The 25,760-nt window shown below is 49.2% G+C and overlaps 1 protein-coding gene across 2 annotated transcripts in view; it reads left to right on the top strand.

The window, feature by feature from the left end:
• Positions 1-25,760, top strand: part of CUNH19orf47 (chromosome unknown C19orf47 homolog) — a 29,868-nt gene extending 4,108 nt beyond the window's left edge. The window contains exons 3-11 of one of the 2 annotated variants that reach the window (XM_021167509.3): positions 5,434-5,485; positions 8,787-8,874; positions 8,965-9,079; positions 10,023-10,104; positions 15,390-15,527; positions 18,168-18,317; positions 22,195-22,265; positions 24,001-24,355; positions 25,021-25,760. In XM_021167509.3, the coding sequence (XP_021023168.1) occupies positions 5,434-5,485; positions 8,787-8,874; positions 8,965-9,079; positions 10,023-10,104; positions 15,390-15,527; positions 18,168-18,317; positions 22,195-22,265; positions 24,001-24,355; positions 25,021-25,115 (1,146 nt within the window). In that variant the 3' untranslated portion in view covers positions 25,116-25,760. Of the gene's footprint in view, positions 1-5,433; positions 5,486-8,786; positions 8,875-8,964; positions 9,080-10,022; positions 10,105-15,389; positions 15,528-18,167; positions 18,318-22,194; positions 22,266-24,000 lie in introns of both variants that reach the window. The other variant, XM_021167508.3, reaches the window with a different exon arrangement.

Below are 25,760 nucleotides of genomic sequence, written 5' to 3'. Positions count from 1 at the left end.
GTGGGATGTGTACCTGGTGTGTATTGTCCTGAGACTGTGGGATGTGTACCTGGTGTGTATGATGCTGAGACTGTGGGATGTGTACCTGGTGTGTATGATGCTGAGACTGTGGGATGTGTACCTGGTGTGTATTGTCCTGAGACTGTGGGATGTGTACCTGGTGTGTATTGTCCTGAGACTGTGGGATGTGTACCTGGTGAGTATTGTCCTGAGACTGTGGGATGTGTACCTGGTGTGTATTGTCCTGAGACTGTGGGATGTGTACCTGGTGTGTATTGTCCTGAGACTGTGGGATGTGTACCTGGTGTGTATTGTCCTGAGACTGTGGGATGTGTACCTGGTGTGTATGATGCTGAGACTGTGGGATGTGTACCTGGTGTGTATTGTCCTGAGACTGTGGGATGTGTACCTGGTGTGTATGGTGCTGAGACTGTGGGATGTGTACCTGGTGTGTATTGTCCTGAGACTGTGGGATGTGTACCTGGTGTGTATGATGCTGAGACTGTGGGATGTGTACCTGGTGTGTATGATGCTGAGACTGTGGGATGTGTACCTGGTGTGTATTGTCCTGAGACTGTGGGATGTGTACCTGGTGTGTATGATGCTGAGACTGTGGGATGTGTACCTGGTGTGTATGGTGCTGAGACTGTGGGATGTGTACCTGGTGTGTATGATGCTGAGACTGTGGGATGTGTACCTGGTGTGTATGGTGCTGAGACTGTGGGATGTGTACCTGGTGTGTATTGTCCTGAGACTGTGGGATGTGTACCTGGTGAGTATTGTCCTGAGACTGTGGGATGTGTACCTGGTGTGTATTGTCCTGAGACTGTGGGATGTGTACCTGGTGTGTATGATGCTGAGACTGTGGGATGTGTACCTGGTGTGTATGATGCTGAGACTGTGGGATGTGTACCTGGTGTGTATGGTGCTGAGACTGTGGGATGTGTACCTGGTGTGTATTGTCCTGAGACTGTGGGATGTGTACCTGGTGTGTATGATGCTGAGACTGTGGGATGTGTACCTGGTGTGTATTGTCCTGAGACTGTGGGATGTGTACCTGGTGAGTATTGTCCTGAGACTGTGGGATGTGTACCTGGTGTGTATTGTCCTGAGACTGTGGGATGTGTACCTGGTGTGTATTGTCCTGAGACTGTGGGATGTGTACCTGGTGTGTATTGTCCTGAGACTGTGGGATGTGTACCTGGTGTGTATGGTGCTGAGACTGTGGGATGTGTACCTGGTGAGTATTGTCCTGAGACTGTGGGATGTGTACCTGGTGTGTATGGTGCTGAGACTGTGGGATGTGTACCTGGTGTGTATTGTCCTGAGACTGTGGGATGTGTACCTGGTGTGTATGATGCTGAGACTGTGGGATGTGTACCTGGTGTGTATTGTCCTGAGACTGTGGGATGTGTACCTGGTGTGTATTGTCCTGAGACTGTGGGATGTGTACCTGGTGTGTATTGTCCTGAGACTGTGGGATGTGTACCTGGTGTGTATGATGCTGAGACTGTGGGATGTGTACCTGGTGTGTATGATGCTGAGACTGTGGGATGTGTACCTGGTGTGTATTGTCCTGAGTCTGTGGGATGTGTACCTGGTGTGTATGATGCTGAGACTGTGGGATGTGTACCTGGTGTGTATTGTCCTGAGACTGTGGGATGTGTACCTGGTGTGTATTGTCCTGAGACTGTGGGATGTGTACCTGGTGTGTATGATGCTGAGACTGTGGGATGTGTACCTGGTGTGTATGATGCTGAGACTGTGGGATGTGTACCTGGTGTGTATGGTGCTGAGACTGTGGGATGTGTACCTGGTGTGTATGATGCTGAGACTGTGGGATGTGTACCTGGTGTGTATGGTGCTGAGACTGTGGGATGTGTACCTGGTGTGTATGATGCTGAGACTGTGGGATGTGTACCTGGTGTGTATGGTGCTGAGACTGTGGGATGTGTACCTGGTGTGTATTGTCCTGAGACTGTGGGATGTGTACCTGGTGTGTATGGTGCTGAGACTGTGGGATGTGTACCTGGTGAGGATTGTCCTGAGACTGTGGGATGTGTACCTGGTGTGTATGATGCTGAGACTGTGGGATGTGTACCTGGTGTGTATGGTGCTGAGACTGTGGGATGTGTACCTGGTGTGTATTGTCCTGAGACTGTGGGATGTGTACCTGGTGTGTATGATGCTGAGACTGTGGGATGTGTACCTGGTGTGTATTGTCCTGAGACTGTGGGATGTGTACCTGGTGTGTATGATGCTGAGACTGTGGGATGTGTACCTGGTGTGTATTGTCCTGAGACTGTGGGATGTGTACCTGGTGTGTATGATGCTGAGACTGTGGGATGTGTACCTGGTGTGTATGGTGCTGAGACTGTGGGATGTGTACCTGGTGTGTATTGTCCTGAGACTGTGGGATGTGTACCTGGTGTGTATGATGCTGAGACTGTGGGATGTGTACCTGGTGTGTATGATGCTGAGACTGTGGGATGTGTACCTGGTGTGTATTGTCCTGAGACTGTGGGATGTGTACCTGGTGTGTATGGTGCTGAGACTGTGGGATGTGTACCTGGTGTGTATTGTCCTGAGACTGTGGGATGTGTACCTGGTGTGTATTGTCCTGAGACTGTGGGATGTGTACCTGGTGTGTATGGTGCTGAGACTGTGGGATGTGTACCTGGTGTGTATGGTGCTGAGACTGTGGGATGTGTACCTGGTGTGTATGGTGCTGAGACTGTGGGATGTGTACCTGGTGTGTATGGTGCTGAGACTGTGGGATGTGTACCTGGTGAGTATTGTCCTGAGACTGTGGGATGTGTACCTGGTGTGTATGGTGCTGAGATGGAACTCGGAGCTTTGAGTATGCTAGGCGAGCACTCTTCCAGCTAGATTACACCTCTAGCCCTACCCACCGGCTTGAGACTGGGTCTTGCTGTGTAGCCCAGGCTAGCATTGAACGTATTATGTGGCTTGGGCTGGCCTCCACAGTTCTTTAACGCCTTTTAAACAATCGCTCACTTAAGTGAAAATTGGTTTTCTATTTCTTTGAAGCCTGTTGGAGTCTGGTACCCCACCTCTCTTACCCGTCCCCTCCCAGTCTGTCTCTTAGACTCACCAGAGGAGTTTCTGGCTTAGGGCACTAGACTCCTTGTCCCCTTTCCTGGAATACTCTCTGAAGAGCCATACACTCATTTTCCCTTCCCTAGGTGTCTACTTAACACCGCAGTCTTTGCAGATCAGCCTTTTGAAAATGGGCTCCCAGGTTGCCCTTGTCCCCCACCTCCCCGGCTCCTCTGCCCCCAACTAGGCAATGGTTTTTTCCCCCTTGGTATTTTTTTTTTTTCCCGAGTCAGGGTTTCTCTGTATAGCCCTGGCTGTCCTCGAACTCAGAAATCCGCCTGCCTCTGCCTCCTGAGTGCTAGGATTAAAGGCGTGCGCCACCACGCCCGGCTCCCCCTTGGTATTCTTTTTTTTTTTTTAACATTTATTTATTTATTACATGTAAGTACACTGTAGCTGTCTTCAGACACTCCAGAAGAGGGCGCCAGATCTCGTTACAGATGGTTTTTAGCCATCATGTGGTTGCTGGGATTTGAACTCTGGACCTTTGGAAGAGCAGTCGGGTGCTCTTACCCACTGAGCCATCTCACCAGCCCCCCCCCCCCCCCCTTGGTATTCTTAAGTATCGCCCACATTGAAGGCTCTCAGGAAATCTGGTTTGCTTGCTTGTTTGTTTTACTGAAGACCCAGCCTTGCACGTGTTTGACAGAAATCCTGTTACTGACCTACATGTCAATCAAATCTTTTATGTTTGATGCAAAGCCTTATACAGCCCAGGCTGGCCTCAAACTCGAAAACCTCCTGCCTCAGTCTTCTGAATGCTGAGATTTCATACACTACTATGCCTGGTTTCTGTCTTGGTTGAGAAAGGGCCTCATACTGGGTCGGGTGCTGTACTCCTTTAATCCCAGCATTTGGGAGGCAGAGACAATCCCTGTGCATTCAAGTCTAGCCTGGTCTATGTACCAAGTTCCAGGACAGCTAGGGCTATAAGCATAGAAACAAATAAACGAAGACAGGGGGCCTCACTTTGTGGCCTGGGCTGTTCTCCTAATTTAGCTTGCTATGTGGTGGGACAGCCGGGGTATGCTGCTGCGCTCGACTCGTGTAGGAAGTTGCCTTAAAGTGATGAATGGTTCACATGCTGTGATTTGGGGGGCTGCTATTCCAACCAGACCTGTCAGAGTGTGGGGAGCAGGAGTGTGGACACTCGCCATCTGTGCTGGGACTCTCATGACAACTTGCTGCGGTAACATTTTTGAGAATTATGGAATTTTGGTTTCGCTAAAAAACACAGAAATATTATAAGACTGTGCTTTCATTTTAGATTTGTTGTTGTTGTTTTCTAAGACAGGGTTTCTCTGTGTAGCCCTGGCTGTCTGGAACTCACTTTGTAGACCAGGCTGGCCTTGAACTCAGAAATCCGCCCTCCTCTGCCTCTCAAGTGCTGGGATTAAAGGCGTGCGCCACCACCGCCCAGCTTGTGCTTTCATTTTAATCCCAAGTGTGGGGTTTGGGCTGCTTCGGCTGTCTGACTATGATGTGCCTCGTGCTCTAGCAGAGGCATGGTTTTGCCAGCAGCAGATAGTTTCTGCGATTGTATGACTTTTGGAATTCTGGGAACCTTTCAGAGGGTACATAAATTTGAGGGTCCCAAGAGGTGAGGTCAGTGTTGGTGGTTGTTTAGGGAGGTTGCTTGTGGTTTGTTAGTAGCTGTGGTCGAAGAAACTAGAGGCAAGAAATTAGATTCAAGGATCTCTTCTCTCTCCCCCCTCTATCCTTGTTTTTCTTCTAACTAGTGCTGGCAGGTGCAACTGGGGAAATAGAGTGGGAAAAAGAAGAACCCACAATGTAGCAAAGAACAGCTACAACTTGCCTGCCACAAGCCAGGGTCATCGGGGTCATCTGGGAAGCATTGAGAAAAGGCTTCCATAAAATTGTAGTCATTTTCTTCATTGATGTTTGATATTAGTTGGTGCTACCCCTGGGTCATGCTGTTAAAAGGAAGCAGGCTGAGCCAGCCAGTAAGCAGCGCTCCTCCATGGCCTCCGCATCAGCTCCAGTCTCCAGGTTTCTGCCTTGAGTTCCTGCCCTGACTTCCCTTTTCTCTAGAAGTTGCTTCTGGTCATGGCATTTAATTACAGTAATGGAAACACTACCTAGGACACCATCTCTGAGTTCCTAACCAGGCAGAGTAATAGCTGTGATGGCACCCCTTCCCAGGCGCACCACGGCCTGCCAGCTGCTGCTTCGGGCTATTCTTGGGTCCTGACCCCCTAGTTCAGGAATGTTCCTCTAACAGGCAGGCTGGCAGCCCCGGGAGCCTGAGGCTCTCTGGGGCGACTGATGGGCCCTCTCCCTTCTCTCTTCCAGGCTCCAGGAAGCAGGGTCAAGGCCAGGAAGACAATGGTCTCAGTGACTATGGGTGAGTCTGGTGTCCCTACAGGGCAGGGCCCCTTCTGCTGGTGGGTTGGTTTGGGTCTAGAGAGATAGAGGGGGAGGGCTGGTAACAGACGGGAACAGCTGGGCTCTACTGAGGTGGGGGCGGGGCTGGAGCCTGTGCAAGGCTGTGTATTCTCTTCCCGAGATGGGCCTCCCGAATTTAGAGTGTGGCCTAGAGAACTTGGTAAGGTCCATGGGTGCACAACCTGCCTGGCCTGCTAGAACTTCAGTTTTTCTTTTTTAAAGATTTATTTTTTATGTGCATTGGTGTTTTGCCTGCATTTATGTCTTTTGTGGATGCCAGATCCTCTAGAACTGGACTTAGAGACAGTTTGAGCTGCCATGTAGGTGCTGAGAATTGAACCCTGGTCCTCTAGAAGAACAGCCTGTGCTCTTAACCACTTACCCCTCTTACTCCAGCCCCAGCCTTGGTTCTTCTGGCTGTGAGATGGAGATGATAATCCTGCAACCTGGATTGAGGAGCTCACCACATGTAGACTCCTAGGCACAGTCCTTAACAGATGTTAGCTGTGCTTGCAGGAGACAGCTGGAGGTAGTTCTTCCACTCTTCTGTCCTGTGATCAGCCACAGCCTAACCTGGGCTAACTCCTTAGAGCCAACAATGACCTTGAACTCTCTCTACCTTCCTGCCTCTACCTCCATGTGCTGCGATCACAGGCTCCCATCATCCTTGCTCTTTCTTTTTGTTTTGGGGGTGGGGAGAGATGTAGCTTGTTACCCAGGCTGCTTTCAGCATTCCTGCCTTAAACACCTGAGTAGTGGGGCTGCAGGGGTATGCCACCACATCCGGGTCTCCTGTCTTTTGGGATTGTCAGTGCACAGAAATCACACGGTGGCTTAGGAAAATGTTGACACTTATTGCATGTGTAGGAAAATCCATAAAATATATTTATTTGCACGGAATTAAGAGGAACTAAAACACAAGCATCTAGCAGGGCTGGGCTTTGAATTTATATAAACAAGTCCTGTAAGATGCCACTGTGTTGCATGAACTGCCTTTCTGTAGCATGATGGTTGAGAGTGGGACTAGGCATAGCTAATGTCTTTTTAGGGCTGGGTAGTTTTCCCATGGTTATGGATGTCCCTGACAAGGGATTGCTTAGGGCTTGAGACCTCTGTAGCTAAGCGGTAGAACATTTGCCCAGGACTCAGCTGTGAGGGACTTAGGGGATGGTTCAGTCAGTGTGTGGTTTATGAAGGGCCTGAGAAGGTGGCTCAGAGCTAGAGTAGAGGAACTAATCCCGAAAGGCATGCTCCATCCTCAGCACTGCAAACAGACAGACAGACAGACAGAAAGGGATATTGCTTCGTTCTGGGAAACACATCACAGTGTATGCTCTTCATTTCTCCTGCTGTGATTTTAAGATACATTGTTATACTATGTAACATTTCGGAGTAGAGACTACAACGGCTGTGTTTACTTTTGGAGACAATGCCTCACTCTGTAGTTGTCCAGATCTTTCACTGTGTATCCCACCCTGGCCTCAAACCCACAGCCTCAGCCTTCTGAGTGCCAGGATTGAAGGCAGGCACCACCACCCGTGGCCCAAGTATTTCTTAATAACCAGCCATTGGTTTGTGACAGCTTAATTGGTCACACATTTGCCTTTTCTCAATAATGCATGGCATGACGGTGTGCGCCTGATGCAAAGATTCTGCAACTCCTTGGACACCAACCAGCCTCTGTAGGGCCTTTGTAGGTAGAGCACGCTGGAGAGTCAGCACAGTAAGGCAGGAGGATCAGGAGGTCAAGGTCGTTCTTCGCCCTGGTGAGTTCAAATCAAGCCGAGGATACATCAAACCCTGTCATTTTTTGAGAAAGGGTTTCTCCGTGTAGCCCTAGCTGGCTTCAAACTTGATATGTAGATCAGATTGGCCTCAAACTCAGGGATCCACCTGCCTCTGCCTCCCAAGGTGTGTACTACCATTCCAGCTGAGACCTTTCTTTAAGAAAGGAAGAAAGGTGGGCTGGTGAGATGGCTCAGTGGGTAAGAGCACCCGACTGCTCTTCCAAAGGTCCAGAGTTCAAATCCCAGCAACCACATGGTGGCTCACAACCATCTGTAACAAGATCTGGCGCCCTCTTCTGGAGTGTCTGAAGACAGCTACAGTGTACTTACATATAATAAGTAAATAAATCTTTAAAAAAAAAAAAAAAAAAAAAGAAAGGAAGAAAGGGCTGGAGAGATGGCTCAGTGGTTAAGAGCACTGACTGCTCTTGCAGGGGTCCTGAGTTCAATTCCCAGTAACCACAGGGCGGCTCACAACCATCTGTAATGGGATCTGATGCCCTCTTCTGATGTGTCTGAAGACAGCAACAGTGTACTCACATACAATAAATAAACAAATCTTAAAACAAACAAACAAAAAACAACCCGTCTTTTAGAGGGGGAGGGGGAGGCAAAGAAACAAAGATTCAAGAGAAGTAGCTTGGAGCTTGGTTAGCAGAGTTTGCCTGGAATTGCACAAGTTTCTATCCCCAGCACTACATAAGCTGAGCATGGTGGCAGCACAACCTGTTAATTCCAGCATTGGGGAAGAGGAGGCAAGAAAGTTAGGAGTTCAAGGTCATCTTCAGATACATAGTGAGGCCAGCCTAAGCTCTACTAGACCTTGTCTCATCCCATTAAAGGCTGTCTGGATTCAGTCTGCCCAGTAACCTGAGGACATGGGTGTTTTAGTATTGAAACGTCAGCCAGGTGAGGGCAGATTTCTTATTTCTGCCCTGAGGGTCTAAGGCATCCCAGGTGCTAGGAACAGGCTGGCACCTGCCTGTGCTGCGTGCCCAGAAAGTACTTGGTAGAGGTATAGTACTACTACAAATGTACAGATAAGGAAACTGAGGCACTGAGCATTGACTTGCCCAAAGCCCTGAAGGCAGGAAATGGCACAGTGTGTGCTTCTGCTTGAGGCCGTCCCCTGCTAAGGCTGATGGGCTGGCTCCTGAGCCTGGGCTCCCACTGCCAGGTGCTCAGAGGTATAATTAGCCCAGGTATGTGGGGTAAGGCATCAGGACAGGAGGAAGCCATAAGAGAACAAGGTCAAAGGACTGAGAACTTGGGAGCATTGTGCCCTGGCATGTTAACCAACCTCTTGGGTCCCAGTCAGGGGACTCAGTGCCTGCAGACTCATAAGTGGTCAGGGATTCTTACTCCATTGAGAGTTGAGAGCTCACAGTGCAGGGCTGGCATGCACTGGCTTTTAATTCGTGGAAGCCATTGCTGCTGTGGTTTGCTATGAATGACTGTCTTGTCTAACCCCAGCCACTTCCGAGTGGATCCAGTTCTTCAAGGAAGCCGGCATTCCCCCAGGACCTGCTGTTAATTATGCTGTGATGTTTGTGGATAATCGGTGAGGAGGCTGATGGGACAGGGTAAACTGGGCAGCGGGAGGTGGGAGCTGGCTGCATGGGACCTCACCACCATCCCGCCCGCCCTGCAGGATCCAGAAGAGCATGCTGCTAGATCTTAATAAAGAAATCATGAACGAGCTGGGTGTGACTGTCGTGGGTGACATCATTGCCATCCTCAAGCATGCCAAGGTGGTACACCGCCAGGTAGGTGCTCCTGTGCCTCTGACTTCCTGGGCAAAGTGTGGGGCTGCAGGGGGCTGCTCTGAGGCAGGCCAGTAGGAGGCCTGGCAGCCAAGGAAGGTGCAGTGTTCAGAGGCAGGTTTGTCACTTTGCTGTATGACACTGGGCATTTGTCTGACTTCTCTGAGCCTTGTTTTCTCTGTCTTCCCGATGCAGTGAGGCAAACTTTGAGTTAGTCTTTCTGGTATCCACACAGATGGAAGGTGCATGTTCGTGTGTGTGTGTGTGTGTGTGTGTGTGTGTACACGCGCACGCACATGGAGGCCATGGTTGATGCTGGGAAGGATCCTCAGTTGCTCTGCCACTGTACTCAGTGAGGCAGACTGTCTTAATCAAACCCCTATGCCCTGAACTCATACAGTAAGGTCTAGAGACAGGCTTTGAACTATTCCTATCCAGGACCGTGCAGAAAGAACTTTCTCAATCAAGTTAGAGGCACAACTCAGCTGCAGAGTCGATGAACAAAACATTATTTTGTTTTTTAAATTTCAGATTGAGAATTAAAATCTATATTGGATAGATGTGTGTGTGGAGGATGTGTGGTCATATATATGTGGAGATCAGAAGACAGCTTTGGGAGTAGGTTCTCTGTTTCAGCCACCTGAGTCCCAAGGTTTAGCTCAGGTCTTAAGCCACGTCAAGTGTCTTTACCTGCTGAGCTGGCTAGCCAGCCTAGGGTGCTTCCTTTTAGCCCAGAGCAGAATAGTACTAAGTTGAGCCATGGCTCAGACGTTAAGTGCTTGCAGCTCTGCAGAGGACCCATGTTCAGTTCCCAGCACCAGTGCTGGGAAGCTCACACTGTGCGCGCGCGTGCGCGCGCGCACACACACACACACACACACACACACACACACAGAGTTCTCAAGGTCTTCTGTTCTGTGCTCACCCCTCTACCTCTCCTTTGCAGGACATGTGCAAAGCAGCCACTGAGTCAGTGCCCTGCAACCCCAGCCCGCTCCAGGGTGAGCTTCGCCGAGGCGCTTCTAGTGGTGAGTTACATCTGTTCAATCTCTCCTTTGTGTCCTGTTGCTGAAGGAATACAGCTGGCCAGCCCACCTTATAGTTTGCAGAGGTGGAAGCACAGCCACTGAAGCCCCCTGTAAGGGACAGAATAAGCCAGTAAGGGAGTGGCTGCTCATAGAGCTCTTCCTCACGCTGATAGCAATAGGTTTTATAATCTCCCTCTCTCTCCCTCTCTCTCTCTCCCTCTCCCTTTTCTTTTCTTTTCTTTTCTTTTCTTTTAAAGATTTATTTATTTATTATATGTGAGTACACTGTAGCTGTCCTCAGACACTCCAGAAGAGGGCGTCAGATTTGGTTACAGATGGTTGTGAGCCACCACGTGGTTGCTAGGAATTGAACCTTCGGAAGAGCAGTCAGCACTCTTTTTTTTTTTTTTTTTTTTTAAGATTTATTTATTTATTACATGTAAGTACACTGTAGCTGTCTTCAGACACCCCAGAAGAGGGCGCCAGATCTCGTTACGGATGGTTGTGAGCCACCATGTGGTTGCTGGGATTAGAACTCTGGACCTTCGGAAGAGCAGTCGGGTGCTCTTACCCACTGAGCCATCTCTCCAGCCCCCAGTCAGCACTCTTAACCACTGAGCAATCTCGCCAGCCCCTCTTTTCTTTCCTTTCCTCTTCTCTTCTCTTCTCTTCTCTTCTCTTCTCTTCTCTTCTCTTCTCTTCTCTTCTCTTCTCTTCTTTCTTCTTTTTTTTTTTTTTAAGATTTATTTATTTTATATATGAGTACATTGTCGCTGTCTTCTGATACACCAGAAGAGGGCATCAGACCCCATTACAGATGGTTGTGAGCCACCATGTGGTTGCTGAGAATTGAACTCAGGACCGTCAGAAGAGCAGCCAGTGCTCTTAACCATTGAGTCATCTCTCCAGCCCCTCCTTATCTTTTCTTTTCTCTTCTTTTCTTTTCTTTCTTTTAAAGACAAAGTTTTATATGTATATAGCCCAGGCTGGCCTTGAAGTCACTGTCCTCCTACCTTAGCATCTTATTGCTGGGATTACCACACCTAATGTATTTCTTTTGGTGGTGCTAGGGATGAAGCCCAGAGCCTGTGCAGGCTGCTTGTGGCTGGCCCTTCGCTCTGCCATTCCATGCAGCTACACCTCTGCATATTGTCTCTGTCCTAGGGTTTGTTTGTTTGTTTTTTGTTTGTTTGTTTGTTTGTTTTTGAGACAGGGTTTGTCTGTATAACCCCAGGTGTTCTGGAATTCATTCTGTAGGCCGGGCTGGCCTCAAACTCAGAGCTCTGCCTGCCTCTGCCTCCGAGTGCTGGGATTAAGGGTGTGTGCCACCACTGCCTGGCCTACTTTGCTTTCTACTGCAGTGATAAAGCATGACTAAAAGCAACTTGGGGAAGAAAGCGTCTATTCAGCCTGACCACGGCCTTGAGGCAGAAGCCATGGAGGAATGCTGCTCTTTGGCTCTCTCTCCAGCCGTCTGCTACCTTCTCTTTTCTTTTTTTTTTCCTTCTTGAAAAATGGCCTCACTATGTAGCCATGGTGAGTATTGGGATTAATAAGCATTGTACCACCACACCTATCCAGGTATGGAGACCCTCCCAGGATAACCACCTGTCAGGAATGGGGCTGCCCACAGTTGGTGGACTCTCCTACCTCAGTTATCAAGCAAGAAAATGTCCCCACAGGCTTGTCTCCAGGCCAATCAGACGGAGGCAGTCTTCCCAGCTTCCTTGATGCCTCTGGCTTGTGTGAGGATGACAAAAAACTAAACATACTTTAGAAAATGTTTATTTACATTTACTTATTCTGTGTGTGAATGTCTGGGGAGTCCTCATGTGCCACAGCACAGGTATTGGTTAAATGATAGTGTGTACAAGTCAGCTCTCTACTTCCACCGCATGGGTCCTGTGGATGAAGTGCCACATGGAGGTCAGGACCTTTCCCCAGGCTCATGTCTCTCCTCACTGAGCGAGCTCAGTGGCCCCCACAGGTCCTTTGTAAGGACGTCATGTTTACTGTGTGCTGTTGGGTGACTGGCTGAGCTCGTGGCCAGCAGCACAGTGACTCGTTCCAGAACAAAGCTTTTAAGCCACACAAGTTTTTCTTTTTTCAAGATTTATTTACTTAATATATATAAGTACACTGTAGCTGTCTTCAGACACACCAGAAGAGGGCGTCAGTTCTTCAGATGGTTGTGAGCTATCATGTGGTTGCTGGAATTTGAACTCAGGACCTCTGGAAGGACAGTCTTAACCACTGAGCCATCTCTCCAGCCCTGCTCTACAAGTTTTCCATGAAGCACATCTTGGCCTTTCTGTGGAGTGCGGTGCCACCCAACACCTTAGCACAGGGCTTGCATCATTTAAAGCTGCACAGTCACCAAGCAAAAACAAAAAAGAGACCAGTTTTTCCATTTCTAGCAGGAAGTTAACCATGGAAGGAAACTTACAGGAGCCGACACCATAAGGCCACAGGATCTCTTTGACATAAGTTGGGAGCAGATGTTGGGTGATGGGTAGGAGCTGTAGCCGCACCACACGTGTTGGTGTAGGGTTTTGATGAACTGTAGTCAGAAGATGAGTCTGTACACACAAACTCTTAAAAGGCCTGGGCAACAGAATGAGACCCTAGTTTAAAAACATACAGGGCCGGGATGGAACTCAGTTGGTAGAGTGCCTGCCTAGTATACTAGGCCTTGAGCTCCATCCCCAGCTCCAGACAGTCTTGACACTGTGGTACCCACCTCTAATCTCAGCACTCAGAAAGAGGTAGCCTGGGGATTAGAAGTTCAAAGTAGGGCACTGGAGAGATGGCTCAGTGGTAAGAACACTTCCTGCTTTTTCAAAGGATCTGAGTTGAATTCCTAGCACCCATATCAAATAGTTCACAGCTGCCTGTAACTCCAGTGCCAGGGTGTCTGACACACTCTTTGAGCCTCCAAAGGCACCTCTATGCATGTGGGTTTTATACACACACACACACACACACACACACACACACACACCCCTAAATAAAAATAATACATCTATTTTTTTTAAAAAGTTCAAAGTAATGTTTGAAACCAACCAGGAGTACATGAGATCCTGTTTCACAGGGGAGGGGGGGAGGGGGCCTTATGAGATTGCCCAGTGGGCAAAGGCTCTTGCTATGGAAACCTTGTAACCTGAGTTGTCTAGAACTCATGGAAGTTAAAAGGAAAGAACTGACTCGGAAAATTTGTCCTCAGATATCTACATGTGTCCCTTGGCATATGAGCCCCCTCCCACACAATAAAACTTAACAAGGAGCTGTACACCTTTAATCCCAGCACTCGGGAGGCAGAGGCAGGCGGAGCTCTATAACACGACTTCCTAGGTCTGCCAGTTCTCGGAGAACAACATGGAGACTCTTGACTAATTATGAAAGCTTTAGGCCTTAGCTTACTTGTTTTCAGCTAGCTCTTATAACTTAAAATAACCGCGTTTATATTAATATCAGTCCTGCCACATGGCCTGTTGGTTACCTGTCCTTCAGTCCTGGCCTGCATCATCCTCTGTCTCGCCGGGGAGGCTCCTTGTCTCACAGATGAATCTCCTACCTCTGACTCTTTCCCAGAGTTCCGGTTTCTGTGACGAAATCCTGCCTAGTCTCTCCTGCTTGGCTATAGGTCATTCAGCTCTTTATTAAACAAATCAGAAGGTGTTGGAAGGAGTGTTTACAAAACACTAAGACAGGTAAATAGACACGCACATGCATGCATGCACACACAAAGATAAACAATCAGAGACACTTACTTCTCACAGTTTTATGATGGATCAACTGGTCTTTGGGCTCTAATCTAGCTCAGCAGGTCTCTGTGGGTCCATGACATCTTGGTTGAAGGATGGCTTCATTTACATATGTGGTTACTGGCTTGATGCCAGCTGGGATAAGTCACCAGGTGACTTGGTGCCTTCTGTCATCCAGCAGGCTAGCATAGGCATGTTCTGACAGGGAGTCACAGGGTTCCTAAAAACAGCAGTAGAGGGCAGGTCCCAACACTAGGGCCTCTGGAGTCTGGGCTCCTGTGCCGTTGGCCAAAGTGAAGTCACAAGGCTGAACTTAGAGCCAGTGTCGGCAGGGCACACCCAAAGGTGTTGCTGAAGGGAGGGTGTAGAAATTGGGCTTCATTTCTCTAATAAGCCCACAACACATATATACAGAAGGGTTTGATCATGCTGGCTTTGCAGGCTGGGGGTGTAAATAAGCTCTAGAGTGTATACTTAGCCTGTGTTCTAGCCTCAACACTGAATCATTTACGGCTCTGCTGAATGGCATTCAGTATAGGCTATCCGAGAGCCAGCATCCAAGAGCAGAGACAAGCATGGCTATCTTTCCAGAGTTCCCTCCTCCTCCTTTCCCACTCATTGTCTCCTCTCAGGGTACCCACAACCTGGGCTGCCAATAGCATAGATGAGCTTTGCCAGTCTTTCAAGTGCCCAATGATAACATTTTAATACCCTTTGGATGCTTTTTTCTTCCTTCCTTCCTTCCTTCCTTCCTTCCTTCCCTCCTCCCCTCCTTCCCTCCTTCCCTCCTTCCCTCCTTTCTTCCCCTCCCCCCTCCCTCTCTTCCTCCCTTTCTGCCTTTCCTTCTCTTCCTCCCTCCCTTTGCTAGACAAGGTCTCACTATATCAATATAGCCCTGACTAGCCTAGAACTCATGTAGACCAATTTAGCCCTGAATTTACAGAGTTCCATCTGCCTCTACCTCCCGAGTACCTGGATTAAAGGTGTGCTCCATCATGCCTGACCTAATGCCTCTTACAGTGTCAAGTAACTCTCAAAATGAAACCAAAGCTGAACATGGTGGCTCATGTATATAATCTAATACTTTGGAGACAGAAGCAGGAGGATTGCTGTGAGTTAGCTAGCCTGTTGTGAGGCCCAGCCCAGCCCAGCCCAGCCCAGCCCAGAGTGAGATAGGTCTTTTTAAAAAAAAATCGTGTCAAGCAGTCATAAGGCCTGTAGAAGAAAGTGTGCTGAGGGTCCTGGTGGTCTGGGTTGTCAGAGAGACATGGTAAACTAGTTCCTGGGAAGATAAAGCTGCCTTCTGGATTCCTGAGCATACCCAGCGTGAGGACAGAGTAGCCACGGGGCTACAGCAGCTGTCCTCCTTCATTCCGTCCCCTACTTGCCTTCCCCATCCTGGGCTGGCACTGTTGGGTTGAGAACTTGTAGACTATGCTTCCAGAATCCTCCTCACTGCCATTTCCCAGACCCCTCTCTAGGGCACCCAGCACAACTGGACTCCCTCCCTTCCTCCCACAGCCGCTTCTCGAATGATTGCCAACAGCCTGAACCGTGACTCTCCACCCCACACCCCCACGCGGCGGTCAGACAACAGCACCTCCAAGATCTCCGTCACTGTGTCCAACAAGATGGCAGCGAAGAGTGCCAAGGCTGCCGGTGAGGGCACTTGGGCAAGTGTTGGGCAGAGCTGCAGGGGAATATGGGTGAGCAGAGGGTGTGAGTGCGTGCGTGTGTGCGTATGTGTTACTTCTAAATGTGGCGAGGTGCTTCAGAGACCATCGGAAAGTCATTGATCTCTGAATTTGATCAAGTCTGAGGGCTTCAATTTGTTTCTCTGTTTTATTTAACTGGAAAGTTTTATTTTTTCTCAGTTATGTGTCTGTATGTGGGTGTGTGTGTGTGTGCACCGGCGTCCATGGTGGCCAGGAGAGTGGGGTCCCCTGGAGCTGGAGCTTGTGAGCTGTCTGATGTGGGTGCTGGGAACTGAACTTGAACCCTGCAAGAGCAGTACTTAATCTTGAGCACTGAGGCATTCTCCAGCCCCATGGTACTGTTTCTAGAAGGGCAGTGCTGATATCTTGGTTTTCGAGACCTCGAGAAGCTCTCCAGGATGGACTAGAGACCTGTCTGTCTGTGTCTGTCCCACTTCTCTTTGAGATTGTTTTGTAGCCAAGGGTGGTCTGGAACTCCTCCTCCTCCTGCCTACTTTATGCACATTCAGGTCACAGGCGTGGACCACCACACCCTGTTTATGTAGTGCTAGTGCTATTGAACCCAGTGCCTGTGCATGCTAGGCAAGAACTCAACCCACTGAGCCACGCCCCAGCCCTCATTACTTCCTCTTGCCTGCTGTGTCCAGCTCCTCTGAGCTTATTATGGTCTTCAGCCTGCAGCTGGCCTCTTCTTGAGTGTTTTGATGATCTTCTGCCCAGGACTTAAAGCTGGGGTGGGACTCAGCTTTCCTGCCCTCCTATATTCAACCCATTCCCAATTCCTAGTTTCTCAAGGCAACTATGGAAACGAGGCCGAGGGCTGTGGGGAGGACTTCATGTTCTGGTTGCTCAGTAGTCCCCATCACAGGCTGTCTGCTGCCAATGCCTCTGCTTTATCTTTGCCTTGTGTGTGTTGTGGAAGCACCTTGAACTAGAAGGTAAATCAGTTGCTGAGTGTAGTGGTTCACACCTATGATACCTGTACTTGGGAGGCTAGGCAAGACGATTGCTGTGAGTTTGTACCTAGCTAGGGCTTCAAGCATGAACTTGTCTCATACAAAGGAAAAGACTCTGGGGTTAGACTATAGCTCAGTGGTTAGAGTGCTTGCCTAGCATGCACTAAGCCCTGGGTTCAATCCCCACCACAAAAATTTATAAACATAAAAATAGTTAAATGTAAAGCCGGGCAGTGGTGGCGCACGCCTTTAATCCCAGCATTTGGGAGGCAGAGGCAGGAGAATTTCTGAGTTTGAGGCCAGCCTGGTCTACAAACTGAGTTCCAGGACAGCCAGGGCTACACAGAGAAACCCTGTCTCGAAAACAAAACAAAACAAAAAACAAAAACAAAAAAATTAAATGTAAAAAGGTAGGCAGAGTGGCACACACTATAAGTCCAACATTCAGAAAGCAGAAGCAGGGGGATTCAGACTTCAAGGTTGACTTAGTTTATATAGAGAGTTCCAGGCTAGCTAGAGGTACAGCAAACCAAAAAAGAGAAACAGAAAGTTAAACCAGTTTCTAGAGAGCTGAGATGACAGTGCCCTGAGATGAGAGACTGGTGCACCTACCTTCTGACACTCTGAAGGGGAGTCTTTAGTTTCGTTGAAATATAAAGTAGGTGTGGTAGATTATGCTGTTAATTCTAATAATGGGGGTGGGGGCACTGAGCCAGGAGAATTACATGTTCCAAACCAGCTCAGGCTACACAGTGAGACCCTGTCTTAAACACAAAAAAGAAGTATAATTTAGGGTTGGCTACATGGCTCTGTGAGTAAAAGCTTTTGCTGCCATGCCATTTAAAAAAAAAAAAATTTTACATGTTTTATGTATAAAGTGTGAATATTTTATCTGCATTAATGTCTGCATCACAGGAATGCTTTGTGGCAGCAGAGACCACAGAGGGCGTCTGATCCCTTGGAACTGGACTGTGAGCCACCATGTGGGTGCTGGGAATTGAACCCAGGTCCTCTGCAAGTTCTCTATAACCACTGAACCATCTCTCCAGCCCCAAGACAAATATTTTAGAGTATAATTTAATTCTGCGCCAGGCCAAACCAGTATGGCCCTTGATTACTGGTTAAAAACTGAGTGCCCAAAACAAAAAGTCAAAAAGGGCAGGCATCCACAACTCCAAAGGCAGCCTATGGGACTCGAGGGTCCACCCACCCCATGGGTTCCACATTTTAGCCATTCAAGCAGGGTGTGGCATACCTCAGAGAGTCTGGGAAGACATCACTCTTGTCAAATCCCCAGCACATCTTGTGGTTTAGTCACATCAGATGACTACTGTCCTCAGTGACTCAGTCTGGTGATGGGGCAGCTGTGCACATGAAAGCCAGGCACACCAGTGAGCAATGAGAAACTGGGCTGCAGCTGGGCAGTGGTGCATGCGCATAAGCCCAGCCCTTGAGGGGCTGAAGCAGGAAGTTTGTGAGTTGAGACCAGCCTGGGCTACATAGTGAGACTTTATCTCAGAATTGAGGACAGAAACAGAGGTAAACTGTCCTGACCATAGCTAGGTGTCTCTCATCCCAAACTCAGAATATCCATTTCTAAGGGAGCTGACCCCCTGTCTCCTTACCAGCTCTGGCCCACAGGGAGGAGGAAAGCCTGGTTGTTCCCACGAAGCGTCGGCGGGTCACGGCTGAGATGGAGGGAAAGTATATCATCCACATGCCCAAGGGGACCACGCCCCGCACCCGGAAGATCCTGGAGCAGCAGCAGGCAGCAAAAGGTACAGGCTGTGTGGGCTCAGAGGGGAGCCGCTAACAGTCCACAGGGGGAGAGCACTCGCCTCTGCTCTGCCATCATTCGGGTTATACGCTGGGCTCATGTCCTTCTTTGTCCTTGGAGGGCAGGGGCAAAAGGGCAGTCATGGCTACCCTTGGAAGAAAGTGACCATACCTGGCCAAGGGCAGGACCACAGTGCATACCGGCACTGCAAGCCAAAGCCAAGCTCAAGCTCGTTGAGGCCTGTGGAGGTAGCGGGTTTATGGTTTTAATATTTCAGAAGAGTCTGCTGGTTCTGCTACAACTCCCCGATAGTGCACATCCTTTCCTGGGCGCCATACCCGTGCTGTGGTCTGTGGACCCTGGTGGGTCACTGGGAATATGTCCTTAGAGAGTCTTAGTTAGGGTTTCCTGCTGTGAACAGACACCATGACTCAGGCAACTCTTACAAGGACAACATTTAATTGGAGCTGGCTTACAGGGTCAGAGGTTCAGTCCATTGTCATCGAGGTGGGAGCATGGCAGCGTGCAGGCAGGCATGACGCAGGCAGAGCAGAGGGTTGCTCCTCCTGAAGGCTGCTGGGAGAAACTGGCTGCCAGGCAGCTACCCACAGTGACACACCTACTCCAACAGGGCCACACCTTCTAATAGTGCCACTCTCCGAGGCAAACAGATGCACACCATCACAAGAGGGTCCTTTTTCCTCCTTTCAGGATTTATTTACTCATCCGTTAGTTTTTTTCCAGACAGGGTTTCTCTGTGTAGTCCTGGCTGTCCTGGAATTCACTCTGTAGACCAGGCTGGCCTTGAACTCAGAGATCCTGCTGCCTTTGTCACCTGAGTATTAGGGTTAAAGGCACCATCACCTGGCCAGTTGTTTTGAGGTGCTGGCAGTATGACCTTGCGCATACTAGGGTGGTACTCGACCACCCACCTACAGCCTCAGTCCCTTTTTTTTTTGGCACAATGAGCATTATCTTTTAGGTATTACTATAAAAGATTTCTTCCAGTCATGTCTTTCTCTTTCATTTTTAGTCTTTATTTTTTAATACATCCTTTAAAAGTTACTTTCTATAGGTGCACGTATGTGAGTTCATGTGTGTAACGTGCAGCAGTCTCGAAAGCTAGGAGAGGATGTTGGGAACCTGGAACTGGAGTTGTGTAAAGTTGTAAGCAAACGTGTATGCTGGGAATCATCAAACATGGGTCCTGCACAAGAGCATCAAGTACTCTTATCTGCTGAGCCATCTTTCTAGCCCCTATTCTTTGATAATTTCATACTGTATACATTATATTTTCATTGGATCTTCCCTTATTCTTACCAGATAACACCAGTGTATCCCTATCTCATTCATGTCCTGTCTTTTTTTTTTTTTTTTCCTCTCACTGTTGGAGCTGCCAGGCAGAATCCTGACTGAGTTGGTTGGCTTGATCTGCAGGTCCTGATGGGTAACCTTGAGTGCAGCATTTTACAGCACTTCTTCAGCCCCTATGTCCTTTCTGCTGCTCCTCTGCAGTGTCCTCCGAACCTTGGAGGGTTGACATAGATTTAGGGCTGAGCACTCAAAACACACTGACTGTCAGCACAGTTGAGTCTTTCAGTGACTGCTGCCCACTGTGGAAGAAACTTCTCTGACCAGTTGAGAGTAGCACTAGTCTATGGATGTGTGTGTGTGTGTGTATACATATAAATGTATATGAGATGTATACATATAAATGTATATGAGATTATATATATATATATATATATATACATATACATTTATTATATATATATAATAAATATATATATATATATATATAAAATCTCATATACATTTATATGTATACATATGAGTTTATGTGTACCCCATTCATGTAAGAGCCTGCAGTGGCCAGAAAAGGGTGACAGATCTTCTGGAACTGCAGTCACAAGTGATTGTGAGCTGCTGTTTGGTTGCTAGGGACTGAACCTGCCCTCATCTCCCTACACGTGATTATTTAGAAGATAGTTTGATACCATGTCTATTTAGTAAAATGGCAGTATTAAATTTTCTATTAGGGCCTATGACTTCCCAAGGTGCAGACACTTGACCAGGATTTCCATAGCAAGCATGTATTCCCCCTGTAGCGCAGCCTCAACTCTAAGCAGAGAGCTGTTGGTTAAGTGTGTGGCCTCCATGCCGCTGTTACAGCGGTGAGCACATCTGGCCTGGCAGGTTGCTGTTGTAGTGTTGGGGGCTCACTGCTGGTAGGTGACACCACTGGCGACTTCTCCCCGTGGCCTGCAGGGGCCTTTCAACACTGTGAAACCAGCCACCAGGGAGGAAGTGGTCCTTCTAGCCAGTTCCAGCTTGATTTTCTCTGTCCTACAACCAGAGCATGCTGTACCTGGGTCAGTAAGGTCACTAGTGCAGGCTGTCATGGAGCTCACGCTGTAGACCAGGCTGGCCACTGAATTACAGAGATCTGCCTGCCTCTGCCTCCAAAGTGCTGAGATAAAAGGCATGTGCCACCACGCCTGGGCTGGTAGTTTATTCTTTTTTAGTGATTGTTTCCATAGTATTTTGGGCTTATCTTTCAGTGAACACTATATTGGTGATGTAGGGCTCTTTCCTTTGGTTGAGGCATGGTTTCCCAGTGTAGTCCTGGCTATCGTCCTTAGACTCTCTGTAGACCAGGCCCCCAAGGCCTAGGGTCAACAGTGTGCACCACTTCCACCTGGCTGGAGTGTGTGCTTTATTTAGTAGTGGGCTCATCCCGGTGCATTGCATCCTGCTGATGCCCAGAGTCGCAATCGGGAAAGGAGCAAGTGCAGGTTAGAACTCTATCTGTTGAAAAGCTGGCTGTGATAGCACCCAGCCGCGATCTAGCCTCGGTTACATAGTGAGTTCACAGTTAGCGGAGGCTATGGGAGACCCATTGTTTTAGTTAGGGTTACTGCTGCTATGATGAAACACCATAATCAAAAGCAGGCTGGGGAGGAAAGGGTTTACTTGGTTTACACTTCCACATCCCTGTTCATCACTGGAAGAAGTCAGGACAGGAACTGAAACAGGCCAGGAACCTAGAGGCAGGAGCTGATGCAGAGGCCATGGAGGAGTTCTGCTTACTGGCTTGCTCCCTATGGCTTTCTCAGCTTGTCCTCTTATAGAACCCAAGACCCCCAGTCTGGTGTTTGTGGTCCCTGCTCCATCAATCACTAAGAATCATTAAAAAGAAAAAAAATGGGTCTGGAGAGATGACTCAGCGACCACATGGTGGCTCACAACCATCCGTAATGAGATCTGATGCCCTCTTCTGGGGTGTCTGAAGACAGCTACAGTGTACTTACATGTAATAAATGAGTAAATCTTTAAAAACCTGATCATTAAGATTTTAAAACAATTAGCATGAAGGTCTGGGCGTGGTGGCGCATAACTGTCGTCCCAGGACTCGGGAGGCAGAGGCAAAGGGATCTCTGAGTTTGAGGCCAGCCTGATCTACACAGTGAGTCCGATGATAACCAGGCTCCACAGAGAAAGCATATCTTGAAAAACTAAGAAATAAAATAAATCATTAAGAAAGTGCTTCCAGGCTTCCCTATAACCCCTGCTTTGGAGGCATTCTCTTCACTGAAGTTTCCTCCTCTTAGATGACTTTAGCTTATGTTGAGCTGACATGAAACCAGCCCGCACATTGATTTCCCAGATTTGATTCTCACCATGTGTTGTGTGAAGATCAGAGCCAGTAGTCTAGTTGCAAAGTCTAGGGAGCAAGCGTGGTCTGTCCCTACTAGGACAGTTCTCACTGGCACGGGGCTGGCAGTGCCATCCCTCCTTGGCATCTGCTGTGTGGTCAGCGGAAACCTGATCCCATGAGACCACCAGGCAGCTGCTTCATGACGTCACTTCCCTCCCAGGTCTCCATAGAACATCTGTGTTTGATCGCCTTGGTGCTGAGTCCAAAGCAGACACGACCACAGGGACTAAGGTGAGTATAGCCTGCTGGAGCAGCTCCTGTGGGCAAGTGCTGGTAGGTACTCTCTGTGCTTACACACACACACACACACACACACATCTGTGTCCCACATGTCCACACTGTCTTCCCAAGTTTTGAACCTTTTTTTTAAAAAATATTTATTTATTTATTTATTTATTTATTATATGTAAGTACACTGTAGCTATCTTTAGACACTCCATAAGAGGGCATCAGATTTCATTACGGATGGTTGTGAGCCATCATGTGTTTGCTGGGATTTGAACTCAGGACCTTTGGAAGAGCAATCGGTGCTCTTAACCGCTGAGCCATCTCACCAGCCCTTGAACCTGTTTTTTTGTTTTTTTTTGTTTTTTTTGCTATGGTGGATTTCCTGTCTGCCCTTTGTCTTTCCCCAGCTGACTTTTAGCCTAGCCCCAGTCAATTTGGCTGCTAGATTTCTTTCTGTAATCTTCTGCCCCCATGTGTCACCTAGTCTCAGCATCTTTTACCACAGCAGCTCTGGGTAGCTACTCCCCTCTGCAGTCCAGTCAGCTGAATGCATGGTGTGTGTGGTTAGGAGAATACACCAGCACTCACTCTGACTGTCTGTGTGGCCTTCCTGAATTTGTGTAGTGTCAGTTCATAGAGTGGCTGTGGCATATCAGCAAGTGGGGAGGCAAGCATGGTAGACAACTGTGGCTCCCACTGAGCCGCATGCTCACCAGGGTGGAGATTCCTGTCTACCTGTCTCTCACCTCCCAGAATCTTACCATGATGGGGATGGTAACACTTAGGGTCGGAGGACTGGTGGTCCAGCCATGTGAGTGCCCAGAGTGTGACTATTACTTCTGCCTCAGGGCTCCAGTGTATGCTTTTTTCTCAGCTGTCTTTGGAGAGCCTGACTTCAGAGTTTGGATCTCAGAGACAATCCCTGGCATCTCTGAGAAGACACGGATTGTCCCTGATTGGATTTTTTTTCTGACTCCTGTCCTCCAGCCTGCTTCTCTCCTTTGCATGCTGGTAGTGTTGGCCCACATCTGTCATCCTAGCACCTAGGAGATGAGGCAGGAGGATCTCACGTTTGAGACCAGCCTATTATGCTATGTAGTAACCCCTGTCTCAAAAGTAAAGGAAAAGAAACTCCATGAAGACATGCTCTCTTCCACCCACGGAGCTTGACTGACTGCTGAGCTTACACAGTCAGTGGAGTTACCTCTGACACTGCCTCCTCCTGTGCTAGGATTCTAGGAGGGCATGGCCAGGGTTGACCTGATCATCGTGGTTTTCCCCAGCACTCGTCCTGGGCTGGGGTACAGGACTGAGGATAGTGCTGAGGCTCACACACGCTCTGCGAAGTGAGCGGCCGAGGAAGGGGCTGGGCTGGGGCTCAGTGGTAGAAAGAGCACTTCCAGCTGTGTTGTGTATAAGGCTATGAGTTCTAGCTGAGGTGTGAGAAAATGAACAGCCAAAATGACCTGGGGAGCTTGCCAGTGCACTCCTGTCTCTGTCTTCACACAGCCATGGCTCTTCAGCTTCTAGGGCTCCCATGGTCAGAGCTGTTTTCTTCCTGAGTCCCTTGGCATAGTCAGGTCTTCATTTTGGCGCCCTAGTCTCTGGTCCCCTTCAGTGGTGCTGTGACCATTACATAGGATGTCACTGAATGTCAGCTGACTTCTTGGCGGCCGGCCCAGAGCAGGTAGCATGCTGAGGGAGTACATGAGGATTGTCTTTTCTCTGCCCTCTGCAGCCCACAGGAGTGTTCAGCCGCTTAGGAGCCACCCCAGACATGGATGAGGATCTGGCCTGGGACAGTGACAATGACAGCAGCAGTAGCTCTGTCCTGCAGTATGCTGGGGTCCTCAAGAAACTAGGACGAGGCCCAACCAAGGCCAGTGCCCAACCAGCACTGACTGTCAAAGCCAAGGCCACAAGCTCTGCAACCACCACAGCTGCCACTCCAAAGCTGCGGCGCCTGGCACTTCCCTCTCGCCCTGGGCCGGAGAAGAAGCCGGATTCCCTGCCCAAAGTCAGCATCCTTCAGAGACTGGGCAAGGCTGCCGTTGTGTCCGAGGCACAGGACAGCCAGGTCACAAGCACCAAGAGTAAGTCCTCAGCTGAGGTCAAGTTCGCCATTAAAAGGACTCTGGTAGGGCCCCGGGGGAGCAGCTCCAGCGAGAGCCTTGGTGCCCAGATGGACCATGCAGGCACTGTGAGCGTGTTCAAAAGACTGGGCCAAAGGACTTTCTAGCCACATGCAGGGTGGGGTGCAGCAGGGAATGGCAGGCCGGCTCCTGCTTTCATCCCTTCAGCCTTTCTTGAGGGCACACCTGCCCTCCCACGGAGCTCTAGAAGGCACAAGGCTTGGCTCTCTCCAGCATTTAGCTGGTTCCAAGCACTCGGGGACACAGCCATTTTTCCTGGTTTTTGATGTTCTCGCAGCCTGACGGTGCCTGCTCTGGGACTTTCCCTTCTTCCCTGCCCTCTGTCCTCTGCACAGTAACTGTGGCCTTGGCATAGTTCCCTTTTCTACCTCTTCCCAAAGCCAAGGGACCTGTTTCTTTCATACAGTCCACCCCTGATAGCAGCATCTGCTGCCTTAGGCCTTCCTGTTGTGACTGCCCCAGCACAAAGGTGTCACCTGGAGGGTCTCCCTCAGGCCCGCCCTGTGCCTCCCCTCCCTCTTCTCCCCCTTCCCCACCTACTGTGCTGTCTCTCTCCCTCTCTTCCCTCTTTTCATTTCTCTTCTGTTTTCTGTCCCTGTGGCAAGGCCCGACCGTCCGCTGCATCCTGCCTGACCCTCCTGCACCTCTGGCCTCCCAGCGGCCTCGTCGACGGTGGCGGCGAACCTGTAAAGACTGTTAGCTGCCTTCCATTCCCAGGCTGGAGGGACTTCCCCAGACCTGGCCTGCAGCCGGGGCACCTCCGTTTCCTTGCCCTGACCGTCTTTTTCTTTGATGGGTGGTGGGCAGCAGACATGGGAAGGGGCGGTGCTGAGGAAAGGTGACTGCTGTTTTAATATATTTTTGAGACTGTTTCCTTCCTTCCTATTCCTTCAGTGGAATCACAGGTCTGTGGCTCACACCGACACTGTGGGGCAGTAGGCACTGGTGAAGGATGGGGCTGAAGGGGATGATGGCAACAATTCTCATGGTGAGGCCTTCTCTTCCCCTACAAGCTGCAGTGCCTCTCACCACGGTGTCCCATCAATGTCACCATTCTGCCACTCTGAATGTTGGTAGCTTGCTTTTATTTTGAGACAGGATCTCACTCTGTAGCCCTGGCTTCCCTGGAACTTGCTGTGTAGATCAGGCTGGCCTCCAACTCTGAAGAGCCCCGCTTCCCTCTGCCTCCCAAGCCCCCAAGTGCTGGATTAAAGGCGTGCACCACAGCCAGCTTCTTGCCTTCTTTTTTTTTTTTTTGAAACCCAAGGTGGCTCAAACTTGCTATATAGTTGAGGAAGACTTAGAACGTCTCTCTTTACAAATAAATTTATTTTGTGTGTATAAA

This window comes from Mus caroli, unplaced genomic scaffold (assembly GCF_978045245.1).
Source record: "Mus caroli unplaced genomic scaffold, Mus_caroli_1 scaffold_8, whole genome shotgun sequence".
NCBI classification, from domain to species: Eukaryota; Metazoa; Chordata; class Mammalia; order Rodentia; family Muridae; genus Mus; species Mus caroli.
This window is presented reverse-complemented; position numbering and strand designations above follow the sequence as displayed.